The 10637-nt window shown below is 36.2% G+C and overlaps 1 protein-coding gene and 1 long non-coding RNA gene across 4 annotated transcripts; one reads left to right on the forward strand and one right to left on the reverse strand.

The window, feature by feature from the left end:
* Window positions 1-4400: 4400 nt before the first annotated feature.
* LOC118751316 lies at window positions 4401-6706 on the forward strand. 2 transcript variants are annotated; one of them, XR_004994513.1, is made up of 3 exons: window positions 4401-4812; window positions 4887-6208; window positions 6258-6706. It is a non-coding gene; the product is annotated as an uncharacterized LOC118751316 (long non-coding RNA). The 2 variants fall into 2 exon arrangements; XR_004994512.1 differs by having other exon boundaries at window positions 4887-6278.
* An 8-nt stretch (window positions 6707-6714) lies between these two features.
* On the reverse strand, window positions 6715-7964 carry LOC118751315. 2 transcript variants are annotated; one of them, XM_036486094.1, is made up of 3 exons: window positions 7893-7964; window positions 7616-7815; window positions 6715-7531 (listed from the first exon to the last, which is right to left on the reverse strand). In XM_036486094.1, exons 1-3 carry the CDS (start codon window positions 7930-7932, stop codon window positions 7034-7036), a joined length of 738 nt encoding a protein of 245 aa, XP_036341987.1. In that variant the 5' UTR covers window positions 7933-7964; the 3' UTR covers window positions 6715-7033. The 2 variants fall into 2 exon arrangements, with proteins under 2 accessions (XP_036341987.1, XP_036341988.1); XM_036486095.1 differs by having other exon boundaries at window positions 7616-7798; window positions 7893-7950.
* Window positions 7965-10637: the final 2673 nt, after the last annotated feature.

The raw sequence follows: 10637 nt of genomic DNA on the forward strand, positions 1-10637 counted from the left end.
GCCAATATTATATTGCGTGAAAGTCTCATTCGGAGACGCCAGGATTGTGTTGTGGAGGGCAATACCTAAATACCTTCGTTGACTCATTTACCAGAACGCGCGCTTTACTTTACAGGGACTTGGCAGAGTCAGGAGGTCTCCACGAATATCGACAAATACATTTCGGCATTTAAGGGAATTTTGGGTCTTTAGCCTACATTGAATTTCTGTAGTCTAACGATTCTCATCCATTTTGTCATGTTGTCTCCAGCGAATGAAGAACAAACATTTCTTCAAATTTAAAAAGTAAAAATTTCACTACTAAAAATTGAAAGATGTTCTTAAAACCTGAAAAGAAATATCACTGTTTTTGTTTTTAGGAGTAGGGTGGGAGTGTCATTGATAAAATTAGAGCGAGAGAAAGTTTTCTTTACAAATCCTTTCATTATTGAATCATGGAAAATAACGAAAACAATTTAATTCAAAATACAAAGCATATTATGTATAAAATTAGTTTATAACCAAGCAGACAGTTACAATCTTGTGTAAATAGAAACATTGATAGTTTAATAGTGGTTCAGTTGAATGGTTGGTTGGTTTAAGTGGATTGTCACTGGTGACTTGGTGACAAGTAACTACAAAGTTTGCCATTTTGATTCCACAACTCGAACCACCTACAGTCATTTGGCGGCTTTAAGGAATTTCAGTACGTCAAACAGAGAGAGGCCGCTGCACTCTAAAACATTCCGCAGGAATGGCTTGCCGAGTGTCTTAAGCCTCATCCCTTCGAGAGCAGGACACTCGTACAGAAGTGTCCGACTGTCTCTTTTGAGCCAGGGCCATCGCAACTGCGACAGGGCCTGTTGAAGGGCAATCCCATCCTTTCGACATGTACCCCAGGGCCAGTACCCAGCAGTAAGTTTGTAGGTATCTTCTTTGCTGATTCCCAAGAGAGCTTTGGTTTTATGTGGGTCGTAGGACACCCAGAACTGCCGGGTAATCCTATACGATCCTCTACGGTTTCACCTCTGCTTGGTCTTCAAATGATAAATTTCGGTAATTTTTTCGTGGGACACATTCAGTGCGATGCCGCACCTTGCTAGTTCGTCCGCTGCCTCGTTTCCGTAAATGTCCCTATGTCCCGGGACCCATATTAGGGTAATTTTGTATTAGATAGAGACATACGCTAGCTCTCTCCTACAGTCTTCCACTAACTGAAATCTAAAAAATATAGAAGATAGTGCGTTAATGGCCGCTTGACTATCCAAGAAGATATTCAGATGAATATTTGGGAAAAATTAAAGGTAATTTTTTTGTCAAGAGATTTCGCATTAAATTTAAATGATTATAAATAACAAAAAGCAAAAAATATGCAAAACTCATATGCATTTATTGTAAAATTTATCAAAATTTGCACAATAAATATCCAAGAACAGGTATTTTTGCAAAATATGCAAAAACATGCATTTACTGCAAAATAGGCAAAAATATGACGATTGAATGCCATTTTAAAGGAAATTCCATAATTCGTAAAGATAACTTAACCATTTCCATGTGAAGATGCCCAGTAAAAACATGCATTTGCATAAGATTTCATATCAGATTAGATATCATATTAAATTTTCGAAATTCAAATCGGCAGATCAATATGGCGAACGAATAAAAAAAAAATATAGATTATTATGAAAAATGGAATCCAGGGGTTTTCAGGGTCACTGATTACGAAATCGATATTATATTTTCAAAATTCAAGCAGCCAGCGATTAGCGATTAAAAAATTTAATCATTAATCGTACAGTTAATTACGACTAATTAATTTTAATCGTCAAACGCGCTTAACATTTTAATCGGATTAACATTTTGCCAACACATACTCACGGAGAAAAATGGACGTTTTTGGAAAAGAGGCGTAGCACCTCCGATACTGACTGAAAGTTTCATATTGCATATCTCTTCAAATGTTTGGGTTAAAGTACTCAAGCTTGGTATGGAAATACATATGTATGTATTTGTGTGAAACTAATACCATACTCATGGAGAAAAATGAGAGTTATTGGAAAAGGAGGTGTGTCAACTCCCATGCAAATTGATTGTTCTATGCTGCATATCTCTGGAGGTGTTTATTGCAGAGGACTGGCACCGAGATGTGTATACAAAATTAATTCCATACTCATGGAGAAAAATTTGAGTTATTCAATAAGGGGGCATGGTACCTCCCGTACAAATTTACTTTTTATACTGCATATCTCAAGAGGTGTTCATGGTAGAGTACTGGGACTTGGTACTGTAAAATCAATTATAAATTCATGGAAGAATATTAGGGTTATAGGAAAAAGGGGCGTGGCACTTCCTGTACAAATTGACTTTTTCTTGCCACATATCCCTGGAAGTGTTTGTGGAAGAATACTGGAACTTGGTATGGAGTTGTGTATACAAAATGTATCAATTGCTCATGGAAAAAATGTGAGTTATTAAAAAAGGAGGAATGTCGCCTCCCATGCATACTAAAAATTTCTTAATACATATCTCTGGAAGGATAGAAAATCTCTCGAATTATTTTAAATCTGTTATGGGGATTTATTTTATACGTGCCGTACTGACAGAAAAAAATTTATTTAATGGAAAAGGGAGAGCCGGGTTCGGCCTTATAATCTAAAGCTCTCATGATGCATACATACCTCTTGAGGCATTTGCTACAGTAATGAAAAGTGGTATTTTATCAAGGCCAGTTTACTAAATTTGAGTTGGAAATATTAGAACCCGCCGTGGCACCTCCAAGAAGGTTACACGTTCACGCGAGGTATCCCTGGAACCATTTTAAGGTAAACTTAGAGGGAGTGATGTATTTCGTATGCCTAGCGCGCAGACGAGATTTTATAATTTCATAGTTTTAAACGGCCTAAATACCTTAACTCGCTTAAAAAATAACGAGCTATAAGAAAATGGGCACAGAAATAAAATATAACATCATTAAATTATTTTTCATATTTGTATAAAAACGTGGGGTGAAACCCGCGGGTATAAGCTAGTATGTACATAGTTTTTAAATTACTGATGTCAGATTGAAATACTACAAACGCAATTTTACTATAGTTGGGCCAATGGTTTCGCGAAGATAATGATATTTGTGTTTAAAATTTACTATCGCGCGGTTATACATATAACAGCGTGGGCCGGAAATCCGATTTTTCAGAATTTTGATTGGTAATAGCAAAAATATGGTTCATTATGCTCTAAAACAATCTATGTGAAAGATGACAATTTTTATCTTAGGCTCGCCCAAGTCCATCAAAATTCAAGTGCTAAAAAATGTTTTCCGAGCTTACTTTGATTCTCTACAAAAAAGTTCCATATGCCAAATTATGTAGGACTAATACTTTCAAAGACAATTGCAATTTTAGTAAAAAAAAAATGTGTTAATTAATATCTTTATTAATTTTTATTTTTTGAGCATATTGAACATTGATGGACTTGTCCTCTTTCACCAGCCCTTTGCACATGATAAAAAAGAAAAATGGTGGATGGAGACCGTGTAGCGATTTTCGAAGACTCAACGCCATCACCGAACCCGACAGGTATCCGTTATCGCACTAACATGACTGCATGCATACTTTCTACGACTGAACAACGTTTTCTACACTCGAACTTCGCCGCGCCTATCATCAAATACTTATCATCAAATAACCGTCTGCGATAGCAACTAAAACGTCATTTAGCATGCACGAGTTCCTGTATATTTGCTTTGGACTAAAAAATGCTAGTAAAACCTTTCAGCGATTTATGGACCGAGTTTAGATGATATCCTAGTTGCGAACCATCACAAGCAGCACTTGCGGCTGGTGTTCAATAAACGCGAACACGGTGTGGAGATAACTCAAATAAATGGGTTTTAGGGAAATCCAAGGTGAATTTTTTTAGGATTCACCGCCAATAAAAATGGAATCTTACCTCCTCAAAAATATCAAACTACTAGAGAGAGTGTGCGACCTGCGACGTTTCTTAGGGATGACAAACTTTTTAGAAGGTTTTTTCCTAAAGCAGCAGAGAGGCATCTAGCACTCTGTAAATGCATCAAAGGTAACAAGAAAAACGACGTTTGGGTGAACTCGAAATGACGTCTAAACGAAGTCGTTTTTTCCATACAAACCGCAACGTCGTTCCGACTTCGTTTTTTCTCATCGAATCGAAATCGTTACGACGTCGCACATTATTAATTAATCCCAACGGTTTTTTACCCTCCATTCCCGCCCAACCGGCACGAGGGGCGCAGTCCGCATGGCATGCGGAACTTTTGTTTTTAGTTTTTTTCTTTTTAGTTTTTCGGTGCCGAGTAGTGGAAACAGGAGTTTGTAAGTGTCGAAATCTAAAACTATTCAGCTGCAGAATCAAATTCATCATGGTTATACTAAAGATAGTATTTCAATTATGCCCGTATGATACTACGTTTTTTTCTTGTATTTCGAGTGTATTTTACGCTGTGTTTTGAAAGAAAGAGAAGGTCACATACAATTTCAGTACTTGTGTAAGCGAGTAAGCTATATACCAAAAAACAAACGAAAAACTAACGAAAAACAAACTAGGTTGTTAAAAACAGTCCGGCCAACTTGTATTTCGTTAGGTTTTTTTGACAGATGGCTGTATTTCGTTAGTTTTTTTACACAGCTGTTTGCATTTTGACATACGAGAGATTTTCTAAGCATACAATGGAAATACAAGTTTTATCTATTGCAACAAATTGTTTGCTAAACGCTGCTGCCTTAATACAGCGTAGGAAAAAGAAAAAGACTAAAAAAAAATATTCTGCGCAATGGCTTTTAAAAAGAGAACTGGAAGGTAAGTTTCGAATTCCACATTTTATACACATGTATATAGTTCGTTTTTGTAATTATCAAAAATACTTTTCATAGGATTTAGCCATAAACTGTTAAAGGAAATTGAGTGCGAGGATTCAATCCTTCACAAAAATATCTTAAGAATGACTCCAGCTCAGTTTGCATTCTTATTAGAAAAAGTACGCCCCTATATTAGCAAGCAGTATACAAAATTCAGGAACTGCATAGGAGCTGCGGAACGGCTGCAGCTGACATTGCGATATCTATCCACTGGTAAGATATAATATTTTCTTGGTAATTTTTAGTACCGACAGACATAGTATGTACATATTTCCAAAATTAGGTGAAACCCAAAGGTCACTTCAATTGCCGGTCCGAATTCAGCAGTCAACCATTTCCAGAATTTTAAAGGAATCAATTCCCGCAATATATTTGGCGTTAAGGGATGAGTATTTGAAATTCCCTGCAAGTGAGCAAGATTGGCGTGATATTGCAAAAGACTTTTATCAGATGTGGGGATTCCCGAACTGCATCGGCGCTTTAGATGGTAAACTAACAATTAACACTTTTAAATTCACTCAACTGATGAAACGTCTCAGGAAAGCATTGCAGAATACTGCCAGTGAGGTAAGCAGGATCTACGTATTTCAATTACAAAGGATACCATTCATTTGTATTGATGGCAATCGCTGATGCCCACTATCGTTTTATTTACGCTGATGTCGGTGTTAATGGGAGAGTGGGTGATGCTGGAATTTGGTTGAACTCGGACCTGAAATACGCTATTGAAAAAAATGAAGTACATATACCAGCCCCATGCACGCTCCCTTTCATGTCAACTCCCTCGCCTTTTGTGCTTTTAGCCGATGATGCCTTTGCTCTAAAATACTACTTAATGAAACCTGACTCTCATCTAAGACTATCACCAAGCGAACTTTAATACAACAACATACTTTCGTTGAAAATGCTTTTGGCATACTTGCGAACCGTTTTCGAGTTTTATTTTCACCCATTCATCGCGCTCCAGCTGCAGCCATTCAGATTGTATTATCTTGCGTATGTGTGCACAACTTTCTAAGAACAGAAAATGTGAAACTACGTTTGACGCCATTTCCGAAAGTGAAATAGATGCAATAATAGATAACAACTATACAACAACCGCTTCTGAAAGAAATGCGTCAAAAAGGAGCGCTAAAGAAATAAGAAAAACTTTCGAAAACTATTTTTCTGCGGTAAATTAAAATATCGTTTCATTGTTTAAATAAACCAAAACTTTTCGGGTTGGAAATTTTCCATACCAGTAGAAGCAACAATTGGTTTATTTGGTGATTAAATAAATGAGTACAATGTCTTCAATTTATGTACATACCTACTAGCTAATACCTGCCTACTTAGCGGTGCACCGTGAGTAGTACAAACACTGTTACATTTTTGATTCAATTAGAGCAACCAAATATTTTAATGAAAGTAATAATAAGGTAAAAAAGTGGTAAGAATAATCAAAATACATATTCACTCGGCAAAATAATAACTCTGCCTCCTTTCAGTAAAGTTTGACTATTTTCCTTTTATTTATTGAACTTTAATAATTTACTTATAAAAATATACCCCATTAATTAAAAATCTTTAAACTTGGCAATATGTGGTGCGTTTATAATTATGACACGGGATGTATAGTTAACTCTACAAACAAAACCATATCAATAAAACTTTTAAACTTTAAACGAAATTCAGGAAAACTCATCAAAATTTCGATTTTTTTCTTTTAAATATTAAAAAGAACATTGCATGTCTGTGTAGATGTGTAATTTTTATGTAATAAATGGGAAATTTCAAGTGGCTTAAGATCACCGTTAATTTTGGGTATTGTTTTTTTTTTTTAAGCTGAGGGCGCCGGATACCACTTAAAAGGAAGTTCGAAATTGTTATGTAATTTTATGCACTTTCTTGAATTTTGTTTAAAGTTTAAAGCTTCTAGTGATATGTGTTTGGTTGTAGAGTTAACTAAAGTTTTATAAATAAGTTATTAAAATTCAATACCTACGGAAAATGGTCAAAACATGACAAAAAGGGACACTCCTATTTTTGTCTATGAGTGTACATACATACATATAAATAGTCATTGTGTTACATAAGCCCCCGTTTCAATTGCTCACTTTGCAGATCCATCAAAATGTCATGCATTTGTTTCTTCGCTTTGAGTTGCAAGTCGGGGTCCAGTTTTACAATTTCTTCACCCATGTATATCCCAAAACTGTTGCCTTTTCGTCAGTGTTATTTGTTTTTGATGCAACATGAAAGGCATTTGTTAAATTTTGTGATGCTTCGATTAAAGCAGAGGCGTTTTCATCCAAATCATTATTAATTTTTGTTCTTCGTTTTCTTGTTGCATGGACCAACTTTCTAGTGCTATTGTTGTTATTGTCATCAAACCGACCACAGTTTTGCGAAGTAACCAGAGGTGGAGTTACAATCTCATCCGATATGATTTTAATTGGTGTTGCATCACTATTAGTGTCTTCTGTAGAGATGTTTTTAGTATCTTGGAGCGACTGGATACTGCTGTTACTTGTAATTGCAAGAGGGGTAATTGTAATGAACTCTGTGTTGTCTTCGATGAGTGAAAAGGATGACTCTGAGTCAAAGCCTGGATCGAAACATTCTGCAGGCTGCAGTTGCTCCCCAAGCTTACGCGATGGATTGGGATCAGGGTCCAGGTTCTACAAGAGAATGAAAATATTAAGCAAATTTTACGTAGCACGCGAATCGACGCTTTGCCCGGTTTCACACAATAAAAGTCGTACCTGCAAACTCCACTTATTAAAATTATTCACTGATGGTGTATGCTCATTCACATGTTGTAGGAATTTCAAAGCTTCATAGAACTTCCAGCTGGTCTGTACGTTTTCGTCTCCGCGGGCACCGCTTCTCTTTGCCTTGTCCATCCTCTGCTTCTCTGAACTGAAATATGACTTGATGTTGCACCACTTGTGCGTAACTTCATCTTTAAATACATATATGTATTATACAAACATATAATATATCTTTTAGTTATTACATGTGAACTTGCTAAAAACTTACCGTATTGAAATGGTACATTTGCTGTGAACGTTGAGTTCATTTCATCCACCAAAGCGAGCCAAAACTGCTGCTTTTTATATTTGGGCTTATATGATGGTAGCATATGATTCCATATATATTCTGCACCGTGGACTTTTTCAATTAAATGGAATGCGTAGTTGTCTCGCCACTTTAATTTCATTTTTATTGTTACAAAACTGTTTTACATCAATTTTAATTTCGTTTATTTGAATTTCGGTAATGAAACGTCAAAACTCAGCTGTTCTTCACACATAATTTGTCTTTCTCTAACACATTGCCGAATAGTTTTTGTAATTTGACTTTCGTCAGTTTTTTTGTTTATACTTCAAATGAAAAATACAGGAAAAAAACGTAGTATCGGTAGTATACGGGCATTATAGAGAGTGGAAATGACAGTTTTCTTTATAGTAAAAATCGAGTCCGATATATCAAACTTGCTGGAATGAGAGTTAAAATCTTGACATAAACAACGGAATGATTCGTTTAGTTCAAAATTAGTTTTGCATGGCTTCAAAAACAGAGGTCGAAAGTGTCTTGACACTAGAGATGGAACATTAAAATTTACCTCAGCCAGGAGGGCCGGGCTATTAATCAAGCCTGCCATTAATTTTACGATAAATATTATACCTAGCATTTCTCTACGACTTGCGAGTGAAGGCAAATTTATGAGCTTTAGACGAAATGTGTAAGTGGGGAGATTTAATCTGAATCCCAGTTAAACTCACGCAATGGAAAAAGCAAGAATTGTTTTTGAATTAATTCAATCCTTTCTGAATGAACTTGGTAGCGAGGATTCCAAACAAAAGATCCGTATTTTAGTATAGGTCTAACTAAAGTGGTAAAAAGAGCTTTTGTAACATAAGTATCTTTGAACTCTTTTGACCATCGCTTTACAAATGCAAAAACGCCTTTGGCTTTATTGATTGTAACATTAATATGATGGTTGAAATTGAGTTTGGAATCCATTGTGATACGAAGATAGACAAAATTGGATACCTGCTCCAGATTATAATTTGAAATTGAATAAACAGCTGGTTGAACTGCCCTTCGAGAGAAACACATAACTTTACATTTTTTTAAGGTTAAGTGGCATATAATTTGCATTACACCAACTAACCGCGTTGCTCAGATCCGTTTGTATCAAAGACCTTTCTTCGATAGAGGACAATGTTTTAAAAAGTTTCACATCATCGGCATACATTAAAATTTTTGAATGTTTTATTATAGAAGAAATATCATTAATGAATATCAGGAACAGAATCGGACCAAGCTGGCTTCCCTGAGGAACTTCTGAAGAAACTTTAATGATGTTGGAAGAGCAATTATTAACAATAACTTTTTGTGTTCTATCAGAGAGGTAAGAATATATCCATTGAAGAAGACTGGGCGGAAAGCCAATTAGGTCGAGTTTACGAATGAGTAACGAGTGACAATCCTTGTCAAAAGCTTTACTGAAATCGGTGTATATTACGTTGGTATGAGCATTTTCTCTAAAACCGTTTGAGACATGAGCTGTAAACTCCAATAAATTAGTAGATTTTCCTTTAGAAAACCCGTGTTTAGATTGTGAAATTAAGGAAGATATAGAATATGTCAGCTGATTAACAATAATTGTTTCGAATAATTTGGGGGTAGCGGAGAGCTTCGCTATGCCTCGATAGTTTTCTATAGAGGACCTGCTGCCGCTTTTGTGAAGTGGTATTATGAAAGACTCCTTCCAGGCTGACGGAAAAACGCCATGTTTTAGTGACAAATTGAATAGAGTTGTTAAAGGCTCGCAGATGTTCTGAGCGCAGTTTTTAAGAAAACACGTTGGAATATGATCAGGTCCAGGCCTAAATGACGCTTTTAAGGTTTTTAAATAGTGTGAAACTTCATCGGAAGATATTACTGGAATATAAGCAGAGTTGATTTTACAAAGCTCTCCACTTATAGGGAAGTCTACAGAATAACTGGACCGCTCAATTTCCCATTGAACTTGATCCAGGCTCGAAAAAATCCTTTATATCCGAAAAAGCTTAACAAAGGTTGAAACTTCCTACATTTTGAGAAAAATTTTCAGTAACCGGTATGGGAGGAAGGATAGTCAAGAATTCAAATCGAGTTTGCCACCTCACTCTCATAGCTCAAAGACAGAGCATTCGCATCGCAACTCGAGCAATCATTCTTCAAAAACTTATCAGTTTCTTACCAACATTCCAAATACAAGAGTTTAATGTATCCGAACTCAAGATCGCGGATCTGACCTTTCACACCCCCGGCCAAATTGAGCTAGTATTAGGTAGTGACCTGATCCTACAAATCCTATATATCTAATGTTTGTTATTTTAAATTGGCGTTTGTACAAATATGTCTTCAACGGCAATACCAAAGAATTCTCTTCCGTAGGAAAAACGAAAATAAACTCACGGATTTTGCGCTTAGAACGGTCACCTTCGGAGTTAATTGCGCTCCATATCTCGCTATTCGGACTTTGCACCAGTTAGCAGACGATTCAAAAGCTACTTATCCATTAGCACAAAGAATATTAACGGCAGAAACTTATGTTGATGACATATTATCAGGAGGACACGACCTTTCTTATAGCGTAAACGCGCAATACCAACTAATTCAATGTCTACTATCAGCTGGTTTCCCCCTAAAGAAGATCACCTGATCATCAATCAACTACCTCTAGAAGATATAGAAGTCTTTCTCTGGTCCGACTCGTCGATAGTGCTTGCG

This window comes from Rhagoletis pomonella, unplaced genomic scaffold, assembly GCF_013731165.1.
Source record: "Rhagoletis pomonella isolate Grant_MI unplaced genomic scaffold, Rhpom_1.0 Rhpom_scaffold_00651, whole genome shotgun sequence".
Lineage (NCBI taxonomy): Eukaryota > Metazoa > Arthropoda > Insecta > Diptera > Tephritidae > Rhagoletis > Rhagoletis pomonella.